Genomic DNA, 20835 nt, shown 5'->3' with positions numbered 1-20835 from the left:
AGAAAGGTTCTTAGAAACTGGGCAGATCAAGAATAAAATCTTTTAGTGTTGAGAACGTGGACAGGGCCTGCACATGTTTGTGCCAGATGGAGTCCCAGAGCTGAGAAGACAAGCACTCATCCCTAATCCAGAAGCTATCTGCAATGGATAACCACATGCAAATGAAAAAATCAGTTTTCTCTAACAGAGTCTCACTGGGGAAACAAAGTATTCTTAAGGGAAGGTCCCCTGCCCAGCAGTAAATTCACAAATAAACTCAATGTTAGCTTTGGAGGTTCTTTGTCTCATAATGCTTTGTCAGAGTTTTTTTTTTTTTCCTTTTTACCACACATATCCTGTGTGTGTGTGTGTGTGTGTGTGTGTGTGTGTGTGTGTGTGTGTGTGTAAAAGTTTCTAGTTCTGTGTTTTGAATGGGATTCCTGTGTATGAACATGTGTGTCTCTGCCTCTGTATGTGTTTCTTATGCTCGGTTTTTTTTTTCTTCTGTTTGCTTGTTTGTTTGTTCTGTCCTATTCTGGCTCATTTGTTTTCATTTTATCATGTTTTATTTTATTATTTTCTATAGGTTCCTGTTTGTTTTCTATGGAAAGCCAGAAAGGGTGTCGATTCAGATGGGAGGGGAGGTTGGAAAGATGTTGGAGAGTTGCGGGAGGCAAAGCATCATCAGAATATATTGTATGAAAAAAAAAATCTATTCTCAAGAAAAATCTAAACATGAAAAAAAAAAAAAAAACTAAAAACAAGTGTGGTATGGGGTGAACCATCTGGCTCTCCCTATAGACCTCAATTTTCTCATCTATCACAGGAATTTAATGAACAGCAAATCCTGACTACCAATAGCCTTGACTTTTAGTATTAGGTTGGCCTGGAATTTCTAATCTACACTGTTTACTGATGTTAGGTTTCAAACTCAGGACAACTGGCTGAGGTACCTATTTAACACATCAAAGCTGGGCCTGGCCACCAGGTTCTCCCAGCATCTCTCAGTCCCTACCTGTTGTTACAAGGTATGACTCATATACCCCACCCTCTACCCTGAACTCTCCAGCTCAGGAGCTGGGCTGTCCTTCTCCCAGAGGCTTGTCACTATATAAGCCAGACATTTTGGTTACTCGCCTTTTGTGCTTTGGGCCTCCTGGCTGCTTTGCCTGGTTTCCCTGGCCTCTCCCCACATGGCCCAGCTCAGTCTGGTCATGTTCACTTAGTTTCCCAGATGTCCCTGTCCCTGCCGCTACTTATACTCTCCCTTTTCTCTACAATAAACTTTCTCTACCACCATTCCTAGGAGAAGTCAAGTCCTTTCCTTTCTTTTCTTCTTTTTTTTCTTAAAGATTTATTTATTTATTTATTTATTTATTTATTTATTTATTTATTTATTATGTATACACTGTTCTGCCTGCATGTCTGCCTTGCAGACCAGAAGAGGGCACCAGACCTCATTACAGATGGTTGTGAGCCACCATGAGGTTGTTGGAAATTGAATTCTGGACATTTGGAAGAGTAGCCAGTGCTCTTAACCTCTAAGTCATCTCTCCAGTCCCTCTCCTTTCTTTTTTATTTATTCATTTTTTTTTCATTCAACTGTACATTTCCATAAAAACAAAACTTAATGAAAATGGAGTGTATCTTTCTAGTAAAGAACAGAGACTCCCTACAACTAAGAGTTAATCCACATGGGTCTCTCCATCACCAGGATAGAAAACACCCCAAAAGAAATAAAATAACATGGGAGTAGGCTATGGCAATTAGACAGACACTTTCTCTGACACAGTAGTTGTTGTTGTTGTTGTTTTATACAAACTAAAACAAAACTGATTCAGCAAACTGAATTTTAAGCCAAATGTATCAGACACTTTGTTCCAAGTCAAACTGTATTGAAATAGATGCTGTTAAAATTGTAACTATTTATGGGTAAAATCCAATGATTCATTGTTGAATTAAAAATCAGCAAATAAAGAGTAAAAGGATGTGTACTATAGATGGTGTTTGTTTTTATGTCTGTAAACAAGTGAGCTATTATTACTCAAAAAAAATCTCTAGAACAGTTTAACCCCTAAGGATGTTCTATATGGACATTCCTGAATCCCAGTTAACTTATGAATAATGAAAAAGAACTATTTTCAATGATTTCCAGTAACTTACACATTAGAGTAACTCTGGTGAAAATACACCTGTGAATACATTAGCTATTTTGCAAATAAAAAGATTCTCCATTATTTGATTTATACACGTTATGTTTCACGACAGCCCTGCACATTCACACAAACCACTTCAGCAGCAAATCTGAAGCTGGTAATTTTTTGTGGAAAGCAAGATCCATTTTGCAATCAGATTGCACTCTTACCAGCTCTCCAATTTATAATACTGTCTGATGCCTTTAACAAACTAAAACTTACTTAATAAAGTTGTTATACATGTGAAGATAGTTAGCAATATTACAGACTCTAAGAATGATTTCATGACACCGAAATAGCACGTAGTATGTGAGATGAAAGGATACTGAAGATACTCACTTTTGTTGTCTTTGTATAGAATGGGGAAGAGAGCTGGTGAATGGGCAGCTCCACAATACTACTACAGTTTGTGACATTGCTATTGTGCGTATGTTCATCTTCTCTGCTACTGTCATCAGACTGATCAAAATCATCACTCTCCTGGTCCATCTCCTCCTCCTCCTCCTCTTCCTCCTCCTCCTCCTCCTGTTCCCCAGCATGTTCTTCATCTTCCTCTTGCTCTTCTTGGTTTCCGGAAGAGTCCTCATCTACTGAAATGAAGCGGTTATTGTTCTCTTCCACTTGCCCTTGCTGGGAATCATTCTGGTCTCCAGGTCTAGGGTCTGCCCCCACAAGTTCACCATTCCGTGCAGTGTGCTCCGCCTCTTGATGTCTCTGTTGCTGCTGTTGTTCCTCCTCTACCACGCGATTCATCTGTTCCTCATCTACCTGGCTTGAGGAAGCATTCCCTCTCAGAGAGCCTCCAGTTCGTCGTCTTTTGCTGCCCACAGAGAGCAGTTCCTGATTCATTTCCAAAAGCCAGCTTGCTACTTCTTGGACCTTGGCTAGACTATCAGAAGATGCAAAGGCTTTCACATTCTGTAGGAGGAAATGGGGGATAAATAAGATTTGTACAATCTATGTTGTCATCCACTTTTGAGTCACATGCCTATCATCTAAGTACAATTAAAGACTGTGGAAAGCATTCACATACATTTTAGTAAAGTTTAAATTAAGTAAGTTGTAACACTTTTAAAAACTCATACTAAAGACCTTTATCAATCTTTTTCATATACCTCTAAAAGCTTAGTAGTTAGCTGTTTGGATCAGTATGATATAACTTAGCCAATAAAACAATTTTAAATCTTAAACCATTATTTCAGAAACCATAGCCTGTATAAACCATTCAGTAAATATTAAACATATCCACACAAACAAAAAACAAAACAAAACCACCCATCAAGTGTCCAGCTGGGTTCATGAAATGTTGAAGGAAATCCCCTTCAAAAAGCTGTATTAACCTGGCAATTCCCCAAGCTTCTCTGATCACAAACTCTTGTCTTCAGATAAGAAGCACAATCACTGTGATTTCTATCTTCCACAATGAATATAAATCAGCTGAACAACAAATTTAAAAATTGTAATTAAAAGTACAAAAGCAGAAAGTTCTTAGCTCTGTACCCTCTGACCCAGTAACTCCACTTCTGGCAATCTATCTTAAGGAAGTAATCCTGAAACAGGAAAGGAAAAAATGACATGGAAGATGCTCACAGATGCCGAGAGGAAGGCAGGGGAGAGGGAGAGAGAATGAGAGTCAAACAGTCCTCCAGCTAGAATTTGTGTCCAAGCCATGATCCATTTAAAGAGTATGTTGAGGACTGGGTGTTTGTATGTATGTCTGTATCTACTATGCTGTGAGAAAACTTACATGACAAGTGCACACTGCAGTATAATTTCCAGATTGCAGAAGGACTACATGGTGTTATTTCAAAACACTTGCATCTTAAGCAATAGCATTATAGATGCTTTAAACCTATTTCTCAAATTTTACACATTAACTATGCTTTCTTTTGCTACTTAGTTAGCACAGGCTCTAATATTTCATGTTACATTTTCGGTGTGATCATTATGCTGCAGAGTTTTTGCTGATAGTTGATCAAGTTCAAGTTTACCTAAAATAATTTCACATTACATACATTAAAAAAAAACTAGAACCTGAACTTTGAAATTTTCATATAGAAAAGGTTAAAATTAAGCTTCTAAAAATGTATTTTTGTTTTACAAACTAATTCTCAACATTTTAGAGAAAGCTTTGTATGTATGAGAACACTTATATAAAATACAAACATCAACAAACAGTATTTTATTGTGTTTAAATTGAAAATTTCAAGTTTAACATTTTAAAATGTTCTCCTATGTCACACCAGCAGAAGTATATAATTCTCTCTCTCTCTCTCTGTATATCAAATACAGAACTTATGTTTTTATCAATATCTAATGAGGCTTAACTGGAGCTCAGAAAAATGAAATCTGATAGCTAATATGTTTTTATACCATACAATTATCAAATGCTGCACTATTTCCTTGACAACTGGACATGATGAGAATGTAAACTATACTGGCAAAACCTTACAACTTTCAAACCAGAAATGTTCCTAACTAAACATTAGACAACTGAGGCTCAGTCCAGATGTGAACTTGTAAAACTACACCTTCTTAGTCTACAAGAAGCACATGGTAAAACCCTAAGAGGAGTAATCTCAAACGTGGATGTTGCCTTCTCTAACACCAGAATCAATGCAGTGTTCACAGATTATTAACTTTAAAACAAGCATCCACTTCAGACTGGAGGGAAGTATTTACAATTGTTTCTTTACCTAATCCCAAGTACTACCCAGAATAAATTATAAAACAACAAAATCTATTACATGTTTCTGCATGCATCAAGCATTGTCATTTAGCATTTTTTGACTAGAACCCACAGTAAAGATTTCACATTACAAGGCTAAAAGGAAATATTAAACAGGCCTGAAACAATAGTTTCAGGCAGAGTAGGGATAATAAAACACTCACAATATCTAAAGTCCCTCTAGGTCACTACTGTTAATTAAATATAGTTAATTCTCTTTGTGGTCTTCATGTTTGGTTTAGTCGCTTTAGTCAGTGAATTAGTACATCCTGAGCCCTGCTCCTGGGGAAAATGGTTCCCATCAGCCTCTGGATCACAACACTGTTTATCTACCAGAACTCCCCTTCTGATAAAAAACACCTTATCTAATGCATATGATGGACTCAACATTGAACTCATGCCCAACTAGTATAAAACCTATCTGAATGAGACTTATCTAACATGCATTATTTTTTCTATAAGGTAGCTTCACAATCTTTCTCAAACATTAGCGGGTGATTTGGTTGTAAGACTGGGGTCATTTTAAACAACACAATCAACAAAAGTCACAAAAATGAGAAATATATTTCAGTACAAACCACGAAAAGGACACCTGTTTATGGTGTGGAACTGAAACAAGAAGGTAAAGCATTGTTATGTTGACACATGCATGTCAACTGGGTTCATTTTTTTGGGGGAGCGGGGTCATGTACATGTCCACAAATGGCTATCAAAGGGCCACAGGTAGGCTGATAATATGACTCAGTGGGTAAATGCTTGCTTTACAAGCATGAGGATCTGAGATCGAATCTCCAACACTAATGTAAAACCCTAGCATGTCAGAGCAAGCCTATAACCACAATGCTGAGCAGGGGAGCAACAGGCAGATTCCAGGCATTTGTTAGCCTGCCAGTCCAGAGGAAATTGTAAGCTCTAGGTTTACTGAGACCCTGTTTAAAAATATAAGTTGGAGAGCACTACAGGACGACACTCAGCATCCAGTTCTGGCCTCCGCACGGCATGAAACCCTGCACACACATGCACACTCTCACCAGCCCACTGAAACTAGTAACAAGCCCCACACCATGCCCTCCTCCCCGTGTCTTGCCTTTCCCTACAGTACTAAATACACAGCAGCACTAGAATAACCCTCACTGTACAGGATGTACCTATGCATCCAAATAGGTGCTCAAAGTATGTGCTAACTCCACAGTCAATCTCAGATTTCTAGTCCTGCTTAACAAAGAGGCAGGTCATGTTCCTGAACTTAATTTAGTAGCATCACTAGTCATGTATACCAGGTGTCTCAATCACTCTTTTCCAACCGTTGACTCACTGCAAGAACCTGAAATGTCAAATCTTGATGGCAAATTACAAACATTTACATGCTTAACTTTTAACTGTGTTGAAGACAATACAACCTTCTCTATTTGCTTTTCTCTTACTATGAGTCTGCTGCTAAATGCTGAGGAAGGTGTTGGCCTTGGATTCCATACCCTCATGAGTAAGGACTTCCCTACAATAACATCAGATAAAATCTCATCAGGGAACAGGATTAAAACCCAGATTTTCCCAATTCAATAGACAAAATGACAGACTTCTACAAATGCACACTGCTGGAATGGAAGAGTTAGCCCCACGTTCACTGTCAGTGTCCCCGGCAGGTACATTTTGGTAGAGAACATGAGAGTCATAGGAGCAACAGCCCTAGGTGAAGCACTTGAAGCCTCTCTCTAAAGAGCCAGTGACTGCAGGACTGGTGAGACAGACCCAGACCTGCTCAGCTTCAAAAACAACTCAGCATCTTTAAAGAAAGCCTTGCTCAGCACCATCATCACAAGGAGACTGGGAAGTAACTATTATGGATTCAAAGCCTTTTAGATGTTCTCTGCACTCTGCCACACAATCATTTTGTAGGAACGTTTTGAACTTCAAAATAAATCTATCACTGCAGTATGGAAAACAGTATTTGCAGAGAACCAGAGATGAATCTGTTTCCTTAACGAGGTTCCCAACTTAGCTATCATTTTAATATGGTAACTATTGGTTTTAAAACATAAAGGGGGAAATCTTTTCCTATAATTTGCTTTTTAAAACCAAGAATCATGTTCTCTGTGACTACTACTGCCTGCCCCTCTTACATCACCACTTCCTGAGTCCTCATTTGTTAAGTCTGTAGTTCCAACTCTACTAAGTCCATGCTGCCCCCTTACTTATCTACTCGCTTTTAAGAACTCCTGTCTGGATTGCTCTCCTTGCTCTGTATAAGCAGAGAGTCTTAGATGAATATGCCAAACAATTTCTATTCACAGACAGAGTCTCAGAAACAATCACTTTTCCCTCCTCCAAACTCTTGGCAAGAAGGGTCATGGACACACTAAGGACGACAGTGTCTAATTGCCCTGTACAAGAGTGTTATCATACAATATGTACTTGAAAAAGAGAGATGTAAATGTTATGAGCCAGCACTGGGGACAGAATACTGACCAAAGGCATAAAGCCCTGCACCTAAAATAAACAGTGTAGTAGCTACTGACAATAACTTAAAATTAGGAAGAAAATAGTTTTTCTTATTAGTTTGACTTTCAGCATTATGAATACGAAAGATTTGGAAAGGCAATACAACTATGGGTAGAAACCAGATTATCTGCATTTCCTTCTGGTTTGGTCCCTCTTACCTATCAACACTGTGGTAGCCAAACTACCATTACCATAAAAATTCTCCCAACCAAAGCCACTTAGAACATTATCTACAATTCTAACACATATTAAATTTAAATTATTTTCTATATGTTTTTTCTAACAAAGACTGTGGACTCTACGTGGTAAGAAATACTGTGATTCTCTTATAGAGATCTCTATCTGTGCAGAAATAAAGCAACAGCATCTTAATGATGAATCATTAAAATAGATCCTAATTGTAATAATCTCTATTTTTTCACACAAGACTTTTTTCAGATTTCTTAGGTTACAAAGCAGTACTTCTACATCAACCTAACAAGGCAAAAGTTGCAAGTGCTCTCCAACTTGGAGGCACCCTCAGTTTCAGTACAATGTGTTGTACAGTCACCCTAAAAGTAAGCAGCAGCATCGATTAGCATCGTGGGTTGGTCACAGCTTGAATTCCTCATCAGAGTGGAGGCTGCCAAAGGATTTTACCACTAACCTCAGACACTGACGCAACTAAGAAGACAATAAGGGTGGTCATGACCCTCAAAACCACTTTTTACATTTGTTCAAAGGACTGGTATACAGATCTTCAAACTTCTAGGTCCATTTCCTTCATTTCTTCTTGCTTAGACAAGATCCAAGCACTAATTCAAAATAAGAAAAGGGAAGAAATAAAAAAGAAAACACTATCGAATTCCTACACTACCAATTAAAAGGAACTATGACACAGAAAATACTATCGATCTATTTCCTACTCTACCAACTAAGATACTCAGGATACAGAAAATAAAATGTTAGCAGGCAAGAAGCTAAGACTCATTGGTCTTAGTAATTGGCAACATCGCCTCACCTTATTGTGCATACCCCAAAACTCATGCATGCATTCCTATTGCTCTCAGTGATGGTTTGAATTAGATGTCCCCCATAGTCTTTGGCATCTGAATGCTTGTTTGCCAGTTGGTGGCACTATTTGGGGAGGCTTGGGAACTGTGACCTTGCTGGAAGAAGTATGTCACTAGGGCTGGACTTTTTGTTTGCTCTCTGCTTCCTGCTTGTGGTTTGAGATGTGAGCTCTCAGCTGTTTCTGTTGCCACAATTCCCTACCATTGGACTAGCCCTATGGAACCCTAAGTCCAAATGAACACTTTCTTCTGAAACTTGCCTTGGTCATGATGTTTTATCACAGCAATCAGAAAAGTAACTAATACACCCTTGATGATTTGTTACAAAGTACTTTTAAAGCTGCATATGAATTTAAGTAAGCACTGTATTTACATTTAATTAAAAGTACTTTGACATCTGAAATTATTTTTACAGCAAAATAATGATAATCAAAGTCTAGATTCTAACACAAAAAGGGTATCCAGCTTCCTCATCTTGCTGTCGTCGAATTCCCCAAACAACTGAAAAATAACAATTGTCTCCTACTGAATCTTAGTTATGTGAGGTGCTTGTTGTATATATAAAGTGTAATGCTACTGCCAGAGTAAACCTTTGACATACATGCTGCATCACAGGTGAAAAAAATAAGGTTCAAAATTCCTAAGCACTGACCATCTACTGCAACATATTTGCCCTTCTGAGTTCCACTCCCAAGGCTATAAAAGTTACACAATATTGTGGTCAAAGATAATCCATTCCAGTTCCAGCACAGTTGTTTTACGTTGAGGACAAAAATAAGAAATGTAACAAATAATATTAAAAAAAAAAAATAGACCATTGCTGGATGATATCAAAGCCAATGGATGGAAAATTACACAGCTACATAATGTCCAGGCTATAAAGCTTGGTGGATAAGAGAGAGGCCTAGATTCGTAGTGAGTAGCTACACAGACAAGATGGACCAGCACCTACCTATAAAATTGGGCAAATCACTCAATGCTTTTAAATCCCAGCTGTCTCATCTGCACAAGAGGATTCTGAATGACTGTACCTATGTCTCACAGAAGCATTAAAGATTAAATAAGCGCCTGTGCATATACAATGTTGACAGATATTCCCCCACATACTGAGTACTTACTATGCTGTATGTTCAACATCCCTTACTCCAAAATCTCAAGAAGTTCAGCTGCTCCCAAATCAGAAACTTTCTGTGTGCCAACATGAGAGTGAATAATTTTGGGTTCTGGGGCATTTTGGATTTCAGTTTTTTGTTTTTTTTTTTAATTAGGATGATCAATCAATAATGGCTACAGAAATAAAGCAAAATCTCAGAATATGCAACATCTGAAATACTTTTCTTCTGAAGAATTTTGGCAAGCAAGATACTGAAATCATGATGAGGCAGTTCACTTTAAAAGCTTTCTTAAAACTGATAACTGGAAGTTATGTAAAGCAATAATAAAAATAAATACACTATAAATAAAAAAATATAGCAAATTTGAAGCATGATAAAGACAGACAAATACAAACGAATGGAACAGATCTATGAACAAGCTGAGAAGCATCAGGTGAAGGTGAACATCATTTGATTGTTTGGAGCAGCGTGTGTAGTGCCGTCTGGCTGTTGCATGATGACTGTTGAATCTGGACATATGCAGAACTTGCTCGTCTGAGGACTGTCTGCTGACTGAGTCTACAGTCGATCCGGCTGGAGACTATCTGAGAGGAATGGGGGGGAAGGGAAGGGGCGAGAGTGGGAACAGGAATCTGTCTATTGTTGAAAAAATGATGAAAAAAAAAAAAAATAAAAAATAAAAAAAAAAGTTAAAGTGGAGCACAGTGACACGTGTCTGTGATCTGACTCAAGAGCAAAGAAAGCTGTATTGTAGGCGGGCTGAATAATGTGGACTGTGTTGTGTGTGTGTGTGTGTGTGTGTGTGTGTGTGTGTGCGCTGAAATTTCAAGTATCAGGAACAAAAACAAAAAAAAACGAGGACAAGGACCTAACATATGTAAAGGGCACACTGAAAAGCTCCTTCATTCTGAGCTCACATTTCCCAGAAATGTCCATCTGAGTCCTTTGACCACAAAAAGGCAAAAGGAACAAGGAAGGCTGGCAGAAACTTCTACATATGACTGCACTTGAAAACACCAAGAACCCCACTGCCTCTTCATTCCCATTCTCTCTCAGTGCACACTGACAATAATTCATGGTGGTGTCGGAACTCTAATAGGCAAGTGTGTTTTATTTACTAAGTTTACTATTGAATAGAACAGACAAAACACACATACACACACAAGAGTTTTAGGTGGCCTCGTCCTCAGTAATTTCTAAGGGTATAAAGGGTTCTCAGTGTTTAGTCTGAAACTGCTGTTTGGGTAGTCAGACGTGGAAATGACACATAAAGACCACTCACTACACTTCTCAAGTGGAACTGTGGAGGGTCTCATGTGTCTTCTGTGTTTACCAGCTTTAGAACTGACCCTAGAACTGGCTCTAGAGATTTAAGTGCTTGGACCAAGATGACAACAGCTAACACCTGCAGAACAAAATGGGAAGCCGGATCATTAGATCATCAAGTTCTCTTAACTAAGTCTTGAGTATAGATGAGTACAGCATGTGAATAATATACTTTGAAGAGCATGGTAAATACTAAGTTAATACAGGTCAAATACTTTTATAGCACTATCCACACAGCAGGTGATCTTACTATCCACACAGCCAGTTCTTACAATCCAAGCAATACATTGCATTTCTTCAATCAATTTAAACATACAAAGATCTTTCTTTACTACAGTTAAAATCTCCTCCCTTGAAAGCTCTACTTGCTATGGCCTCTCTGGCTGATATAAAATCAAAGTCTAACCATGATATTATCTAACTTACTTTCTCAACACAACCATCTGACTTCATTAAAGTAGTTCTCACATGTAACTTTAAACTTCATCATTCCGTTTGCCTTTTATTGATCAAAAAGTTCCAAGAAATTTCTCCTATGAAAGTATAGAGCTCAAAATCAGTGAGCCTTCCAGTGTGGTCTCAGCACATACTAGATTTGAGTTTGTTTAGCTCCAGATACTACTGGTCTATTAGTGAAAACAGTTTCTCAAATTTTACAGACGCTCTGTTACTGTGGACAAAGATCTACCAGTAGGTAATCTGGGAGACAAAAGGAAGGGACACTGTAAGCAAGCAAGTATTGGGGTCCTGTGTTGTGCCCTATTCCCACTATTCCCTTTGCTTTTTTCTACCCAGACCTCATAGCTATGGGTGTTTTGGAATTCTGGGAATAAATACTTCGATCATAGACAAAATCGCCTTTGAGTTGTAGGTGGTGGGATCTTGCTGCCTTGCAGGCACAAATCATGGAAAAATCAAAACCTTCCTCTACCTCTCTCCAGACTTCCAAGGTAATTAATGAAGTTGAAGTTTAAGCTAATTTTCAAAATAGGTAGCTGTCCTCTTAACACAAGGGGTAATAGCTGACATTTTTGGATGATACAACAACATTACAATGCTGAGAAATTTTCTGACCAAAGAAACAATGGCTTATAGTGTGTATACGGACACTTTTTAATTAAACATCAGTGCTGCAAGGCTAGAGCAGCAGGCACACTATAATAAGCAGTGCTTTCCAAAGATAGTACCGTCTATGCAGTACTGTCATCCTTTGGCTCAGGTAACCCAGCATAAAGACTCCCCCTTTGGCACCTCTGATGTGGTAGGCAACAGCCACATGAGGGGTCTGCCAGCCATCAAAACTACTAGTAGGAGCAAATATGGACAGAATCATTACATGTCCACTTCCCTACCGCCACATCAGGTCTCCATTTTGTCTTGTTTTTCTCAGCACTAAAGTTACCATCATCAGGAGTACACAACTTCTACTCCCAATGCAGTGAAATACCTAATTCTTTTTAGGTAAATTACTTTTGCTCTCTGGTTGTATTTTAAATATTTTCTTTAGGCTGGTTGTTCTGCAGTTACTATATGCTGGGTCTGAGTGTGAAATTCTTTTTTTATTTAACCTGACTGATATCCTCTGAGTTTTGCATATATAATAACAAGCATACCTTTACAGCTCCAAAAAAAAAAAAAAAAGCCATTGCCTTTTTATATTAAACAGACTCTTCCCCATCCTTCTGTTTCTTTTTGGAGCGCAAAGGAGACAAATACCTGGTTCTTAATCATTTTTTTTATTTTTCAATTCACCTGTCCCTTTGGAATTTTCTCTTGGACCTTTGTCTATAGGAATTCTTTGTGCCTCTGGTAGAATTTATATTGCTTCAGGGAATGGTCAAATTTGCTTCAGCTAGCTGCCCAGGAACATCACCACCTAGCCACCACTTTAAAGCCACTGTCTGTGAAAAGGTGACAGTTAAATGCAAAAGACCTGTCAATCTGATAGGAACTTCCCCACAGCTTCATCTGGCCAGTGTCATTTAAGTTACTTTCAGTTCCCGGATGTCACACCATGGGCTGAATCATGTGAGAGCAGTGGACGGAAGAGGTCTGGGTAAGGCTGCATGGTTTAATCTTAGCTCTATGGCAACAGGATATCAGAGCTGACAAATGGTCATGGGATCCTGTCATCAGGACACTAGATCACAAACAAGTTGGCACTGGGTGCACACACTGAGAAAAGATAAAAAAAACAAGCTGTTTTATAAAGCTATGGCTCAAAGGGGAGAAGGAAGGGGACGTAACTAGTGGACACGGGAAAAGATTTAAAAACCAACCTCATAGCCTGAGAGACCTGTGGGCCAGTCCTCTTGGTCAGCCCTCCCTGTCAATTTAGAGTGCACTTCTACTGTAATAAACTTGGCTTGCTAAGATCTTCTGTAAACCCATTTCAAATTTTCTCAGCTAGCACACAAGAAAGAGCCAAGGAACAATGGCATTTATGATCTTAAAGTAGAGCAGAATGAGATACGGAAACTGATAGAGCATACTACTGTAAAATGTGTGATGTCTGTCTTAACGATTCTACTAGAAACTATTTTGCACAATATTAACATTCATCTTCAAGTCAGTTAATTTATTTTAACACACCTCCCTACACCACTATTCAACCAGTGGGGAAGGGGGACCTGCTCTAGGAGCCTACAGGAAACTATAAGGTGTCAGAGAATCGTTTCTACTTGTGCTTATATATAAACAGAAGATTCTTCTCTCTTATTAAGAAATAAGATAAGTGGGCTGAAGAGACTGTTCAACCAGTAAAGTGTTTGCCACATAGCTTGAAGACCTGAGACCAATCCCCAGAACCCACGTAAAAAAAAGTCAGACATGACTAATGCTTCTAATCAAAGCAAAGGAGACAGGAAGACCGCTGGGGTTCGCTGGCCAACCAATCTAGCCTAATTCATGAGCCCCAGACCAGTGAGAAACACTGTCTCAAAAAACAAAGTGGGCAGTGCCTAAGGAATGACATCGGAGGTTGACCTGACCTCTGTATGTATGTGCAAACGCAAACACACACACACACACACACACACACACACACACACACACACACACACACACGCATGAGTACGTGTATATACTACTAGGCCATAATCATGAGATCCCTTGAAAAAAATCAAAGATTCCACCAGCCATTGGAAAGTATGACAGTTTATACTGTCAAATTAATAGGACCTCAAACCACCCAGGAAAGCAGCCTTTGGCCATGCCTGTACCTAGTTCCTTGATTAGGTTAACTGAGCTGGAAGGTGCACCCTCAAATTGGGAGGTACACTGACTTTCTAGGCTGGGTCCTAAACAGAACAAAAAAGAGAAGAGTTGCTGGGCAGCAAGAGTTCAACACTGTTTCCACAGTAAGAATGCAGCCCGAGCACTAGGACTTCCCTTTCATGACAGACCATAACCAAGTGTGAGCCAGAGTCAGCCTGCTCTCCCTTAGGTTGCTTTGGTTAAGGGTGTCTTATCACAGCAACAGGAAAAGTAACTAATACAAAAGGAACCCTTTCATAGTTTAGCTTAAGAACTACAAAGTTCAGCCAATATACTTCTCTCAAATTTTTTAATTTTAATTACTTTAAAGCACAGCCATACAATGCTCCTTTTGGCATGTACCCTCTGCTTCCTTTTCCTACCATTGTAACCAAAATTTAATTTAAAAATCACAATTACTGCACTAGGCAACCAGAACATATATGTGAGAAACACACAAACAAAAAACCCAACTATTTTATAAAGCTGATCTATGACCAAAAAACTGCCATTTCTTTAAGATAGCTTGAAATCTACTTGGGACTTTAGTACTTTGTACTATCAATTACTTGGAATTAGATTATGATTTATATATATCAAGCCCAAGAAGGAAGAAATCTTATGTGACTGAAAGTGTACAGTTCTACACTTGAAATTCAATAAATATTAATGGGAGAAACAAATGAATAAACAAAAATATTCAGCTTAGTCATATATCACACATATGATTGATTTAGATACTCAACAACTAATAACATGGAATTTGCTCCTTGGCAAGGCACTACAACTTGAATACATGCCTGATATATTTTACAGAGCATACTTTTTTCACATTTTAATTCTTTATACATTTCTTCACAAGTACTAATGACATGCCAGCATTTAAACATCATTTATCTGTGAAAATAACTAAACACACACACACACACACACACACACACACACACACTGTAGGCTTCTTAATCTCAATGGAATATAACAACCATGAAAAGAAACACAGCATAGAACTTAATCTCACTGGAATATAACAACTAGGAAAAGTAACACAGCATAGCACTTTTCAAAGCTCATTGCCTAGTATTAACAAGTTTGGATATGCAATCTAAATTTTTATAAGATGGTTTAAAACTTAATAGAAGTCAGGCATTTTGCAACATCAAATCCTACGAATTCCAATTCTTGAATTTGCAAAACATAAAAGGACATAATGACCTCTATAAAGCCATATAACCTCTTTCATACACCTTCTATGCATATCCTCTAGCATCCCAGGAACCGGGCTGTGACATAAATGACTGCAGATAATGGCAACAAATCTCAATTCTAGAAATACTTCCTTCTTCTACCAGAAAACAAACCAAGGAAAGGAAAATACTCATTTTTGTTGCTGCATTTTTATCAAAATGTTAATATAATGATCGTTTTAAGAGAAACGAAAGAGAATTAACTGCATAATAACCAGATTAACTTTGCATTAATTTACAAACTGTCAGGAAAGAAAACTCATACAGTTCACACAGTAACAAGAGGATAAGGCAAGCAACTCTGTATGCTGCGTTTAGACAGGGAGAAATGGCACATTTTGAGAGTAAACAATGAACTTGCCATATCTAAGTACTATAGCTTAGCTAGGAGAACATTTTCCTGTGCTCTAGGAAGCAGCAAGCAGGTGTGAGCGGAAGTGCTGACACAGCCTCCAGGGCGGCAGCAGCCTGCACTCTCAAGTGCAAGTCTGACTCGAGGAAGAATTCAGATTAAAAGCTTCCTGCCAATCCGTCATCACCATCACCATCACCACTACCATGATAAAAGCAGAAAAGAGTACGACCACATGAAACATTTACCAACTAAGGAAAAGCCTTGAATTAAGAGAATCTGCTTGCCTGAGTAGACACGGGTATGTATGTTTACTATTCCACTTCTGAACCTACAGCTAAGTTTTGGCTTCATTTTTCTCCATAACTAAGGATGGGAATTGAGTGGTCTTTGAATCAGAGTTCTGCCACACAGACAAAAATGTTTGCTGAGTACAAGCTATATTCCAAGCATTGCAGTGTTTTGTATAAACTGTTTCAATATTCAAAAGAACCCTACTAATAAGCAGTACAAAATATAACTAAACCTCACTCAAATGAAGTTTGCCTAGATCATAAGCATTTGCCAATCTTGGTAGGGAACTCAGGTCTGTTTACAGCTCCCACATGCAGCTCACAAATTTGCCTAACTACAAATCTCCTTTATTCTATCTACTACCTTGAAATGATTATGTCTAAGTTAACATGTACACAATGTGAAATATACAATAATCCTAACAAAAAAGTGAGATAATCCATATACACTAAAGCTATACGAACTAATTTTTAAATACACTTGCCTTTATTTTATGTGCCTGTTTGCCTGCATGTATGTACATGTATACCATGAATGCATCTGGTCCCCTGGAACTTGTTACAGATAATTATGAAATGCCATATAGGTATGGGAACTAGAACCTGATCTCCTGCAAAAGCAGCAAGTGCTCCTAACTCTGAGCCTTGCCCTCAGCCCATATACGAGTGAATTTTAAAGGGTGAGCTACATTCCAACTACTTCCCTCTCGCATGGGAGAAAAGCTTGGCACTTACTAATAATACAGAAGCAAAATAGAATGTATATAAATCTATGTTAATACATGAAGAATCAATGACAAAGCATGGGACTAGAAAATACAGTTTATCTCTCTATGAAACATTTCTGTAGTGTGAATCAGTTAATGTATTCATCACTGAGGGACAAAGTCAGTACAGTGTTAAAGTCACTTAAGTCCACCGTATTTTTCACTAATGTTATAAAGACACCTATCTCAGGGTTTCTATTACTGTGATCAAACACCATGATTATGATAAAAGCATCTTGGAGTGTAAAGAGTTTATTTCAGCTTACAGTTCCACATCACAGGTCAGCACTGAGGGAAATCAGGGCAGGCGCTCAAACCAAGTAGGAACCAACCTAGAGGCAGGAGCCGATGCAGAGGCCATGGAACAGTGCTGCTTACTGGCTTGCTTTCGTAGGCAAACCCTGACACATCAATCAAGAAACTGCCCTAAAGACTTACCTAAAAATCAGTCTTATAGAAGCAAAGATTCCTTCTTCCCAGGTGACTACAGCTTATGCCAAGTGGACATAAAAATTAGCCAACACCATCAGAAGAAAGTCTTCTCACTAAAAGGGCATTATCAACATATAATAACATTAAGAATAAAACTGAGAGGCCAAAGAGGCGCTTGCTGCCATGCTTGATGACTTGAGTTCACTGTCCATGGACACGGAAAAGAAAAGAACGATAGGAGAACCGACTCCTGTAAAAGCACCATGGCATGCATGCACTCACACACTTAAATATTCACTAAACAAACAAACAAACAAACAAACAAATAAATGGTCTAAAATAAAAAATCTACAGAAGAGGACAACTACAGGCTGGCTAATGGCTTCAACTACTAAGATTTCCATAATAAACTCCATAGTAATGCTTTGGGTATGAGTAAAGACATGAAATGCTTCCTCCACATTTATTTTTACAGGGATGGGGCAATGATAGAAAGACTATATCCTAGATACTTTTATTATTTCAGCAATTGTATCCCAAGTGTGTCCTAAATCTTAACACTCAGAACCGACACTGGGTGGCCCTGTTTGCCTGGGGTTTTATTAGAACTGTTACTGGTTGTTGGTGGTACAGAATTCAAGACTGCAGAAGCTTCTGAATGCCATATTCCTATTTTCAGAGCCTGATTTTGCAGAACTTCACTCTTTTTCAGAAAAAGATAGATTGTTTATTATTTTTATACATGTGAAACATACCCATGACTTGTCTATGCATGGGTACTACAGGCGTGCTTGCACATGTATACATGTGAGGAGTATAGGTCAACATCAGGTATCTTTCTCAATCTGTCCCTCCCTTGCCTCCCTCCTTCCCTCCTTCCCCTTCCCTCCCTATATCTCTCTCTCCTTATTTATTTTGGTCTTTTTAAGACAAGGTCTCTCTATTAAGAAATTCTGGCTGCCTGAAACTCACTATGTACACCAGGCTGGCCTTGAACTCACAGAAATCCACCCACCTCTGACTCCCAAGTACTCACTCGAGACAGTATTTCTTTTTTTTCTCCCTTTTATTTTATTTTACAATACCATTCAGTGCTACGTATCAGCCACGGATTCCCTTGTTCTCCCCACTCCTGCCCCCCTCTCCTTCCCCCCAGCCCATCCCCATTCCCACCTCCTTCAGGGCAAAGCCTCCCCTGAGGACTGAGATCAACCTGGTAGATTCAGTCCAGGCAGGTCCAGTCCCCTCCTCCCAGATTGAGCCAAGCGTCCCTGCATAAGCCCCAGGTTTCAAACAGCCAACTCATGCAATGAGCACAGGACCTGGTACCACTGCCTAGATGCCTCCCAAGCAGATCAAGCCAATCAACTGTCTCACCTATTCAGAGGGCCTGATCCAGTTGGGGGCCCCTCAGCCTTTGGTTCATAGTTCATGTGTTTCCATTCGTTTGGCTATTTGTCCCTGTGCTTTATCCAACCTTGGTTTCAACAATTCTTGCTCATGTAAACCCTCCTCTTTCTCGCTAATTAGACTCCCGGAGCTCCACCCGGGGCCTAGCCGTGGATCTCTGCATCCAGATTCCTCAGTCCTTGGATGGGGTTTCTGACACAACTATTAGGGTATTTGGCCATCCCATCACCAGAGTAGGTCAGTTCCGGCTGTCTCTCAACCACTGCCAGCAGTCTATTGTGGGGGTATCTTTGTGGGTTTCTGTGGGCCTCTTTAGCACTTTGTTTCTTCCTTTTCTCATGTGGTCTTCATTTACCATGGTCTCCTATTCCTTGTTCTTCCTCTCTGTTCTTGATCCAGCTGGGATCTCCCGCTCCCACAGGCTCTCTTTCCCTCGACCTTCGCCCTTCATTACTCCCACTCATGTCCAGGTTGTTCATGTAGATCTCAGCCATTTCTCCATCATTGGGTGATCCTCATGTCTTTCTTGGGGTCCTGTTTTCCAGGTAGCCTCCCTGGTGATATGAGTAGCAGTCCAGTCATCCTTCTTCCACATCTAGTATCCTCCTATGAGTGAGTACATACCATATTTGTCTTTCTGAGTCTGGGTTACCTCACTCAGGATGATTTTTTCTAGATCCATCCATTTGCCTGCAAACCTCATGATGTCATTGTTTTTCTCTGCTGAGCAGTATTTCATTGTGTATATGTACAACAATTTATTTATCCATTCTTCAGTTGAAGGGCATCTGGTTGTTTCCAGGTTTTGGCTATTACAAACAATGCTGATATGAACATAGCTGAGCAAGTGCTCTTGTGGTATGATTGAGCTATACCAAGAGTGGTATAGCTGGATTTTGGGGGAGATTGATTCCCAATTTTCTAAGAAAGCGCCATATTGATTTCCAAAGTGGTTGTACAAGCTTGCATTCTCACCAGCAGTGGAGGAGAGTCCCCCTAGTTCCACATCCTCTCCAGCATAAAATGTCTTCAGTGTTTTTGATCTTAGCCATTCTGACAGGCGTAAGGTGGTATCTCAGAGTTGTTTTGATTTGCATTTCCCTTATGATTAGGGATGTTGATCAATTCCTTAAATGTCTTTCAGCCATTTGAGTTTCCTCTGTTGAGAATTCTGTTTAGTTCTATAGCCCATTTCTTAATTGGACTGTTGGTCGTTTTGATGTCTAATTTCTTGAGTTCCTTATATATTCTGGATATCAGTCCTCTGTCAGATGTGGGGTTGGTGAAGACCTTTTCCCATTCTGTAGGCTGTCACTTTGCCTTGTTGAACATATCCTTTGCTCTACAAAAGCTTCTCAGTTTCAAGAGGTCCCATTGATTGATTGTTTCTCTCAGTGTCTGTGCTACTGGTGTTATATTTAGGAAGTGATCTTCTATCCCAATGCGTTCAAGACTACAGTAATAAAAACAGCTTGGTATTGGCATAAAAACCGACATGTGGACCAATGGAATCAAATTGAGGACCCTGACATTAACCCACACACCTATGAACATATAATTTTTGACAAAGAAGCCAAAAGTGTACAATGGAAAAAAGAAAGCATCTTCAACAAATGGTGCTGGCATAACTGGATATCAACGTGTAGAAGGCTGCAAATAGATCCATATCTGTCACCGTGCACAAAACTTAAGTCCAAGTGGATCAAGGACCTCAACATAAATCCAGCTACTCTGAACCTGCTAGAAGAGAAAGTAGGAAGTAGTCGAGACAGTATTTCTTACTGAGCCTACAACTTACGGATTTAGCTACATTGTTTGGCCAGCAAGCCCCAGGGATCCTATCCCCATCCCTCTAGTCCTAGCATTCCAGGCGCATACCACCAGGCCTTACTTTTTACCTGGGTACTGGAGATCAAAACATGGGTCCTCATGCTTATGGGGCAAGCATATTACCCACTGACTGATCTCTGCAGAGATCACCATATGTAACAGAACTGTTCGTGTTACAGCTTTCAAAGATGTCCAGAGCTATCAAGTGCTTTACTTAGATCCAGCTTTACTTCTTCAGGGTTTGCAACCATGGATGGGGTAAAGACCATCTACACTGAGATGAAGTTTTATTCCTGCTGCACACTTCAATCATGTTCAGTCAGCCTCAAACAATGCCCATTTCTGCTTGTGGTGTAAA

At 39.3% G+C, this 20835-nt stretch overlaps 1 protein-coding gene across 4 annotated transcripts in view; it reads right to left on the bottom strand.

Annotated features, from left to right (window-relative positions):
* The window catches only part of Fbxw7 (F-box and WD repeat domain containing 7), a 170340-nt gene that overhangs the window by 80731 nt on the left and 68774 nt on the right, over positions 1-20835 (bottom strand). For all 4 annotated transcript variants that reach the window (XM_028894269.2, XM_028894271.2, XM_037206698.1 and 1 more), the window contains one exon: positions 2514-3092. In XM_028894269.2, coding sequence (XP_028750102.1) covers positions 2514-3023 — 510 coding nt within the window. In that variant the 5' untranslated portion in view covers positions 3024-3092. The remainder of the gene's footprint in view (positions 1-2513; positions 3093-20835) is intronic.

This window comes from Peromyscus leucopus, chromosome 6, assembly GCF_004664715.2.
Source record: "Peromyscus leucopus breed LL Stock chromosome 6, UCI_PerLeu_2.1, whole genome shotgun sequence".
Lineage (NCBI taxonomy): Eukaryota > Metazoa > Chordata > Mammalia > Rodentia > Cricetidae > Peromyscus > Peromyscus leucopus.
The sequence above is the reverse complement of the archived record's forward strand: the minus strand, read 5'-3'. Positions and strand labels throughout refer to the sequence as shown.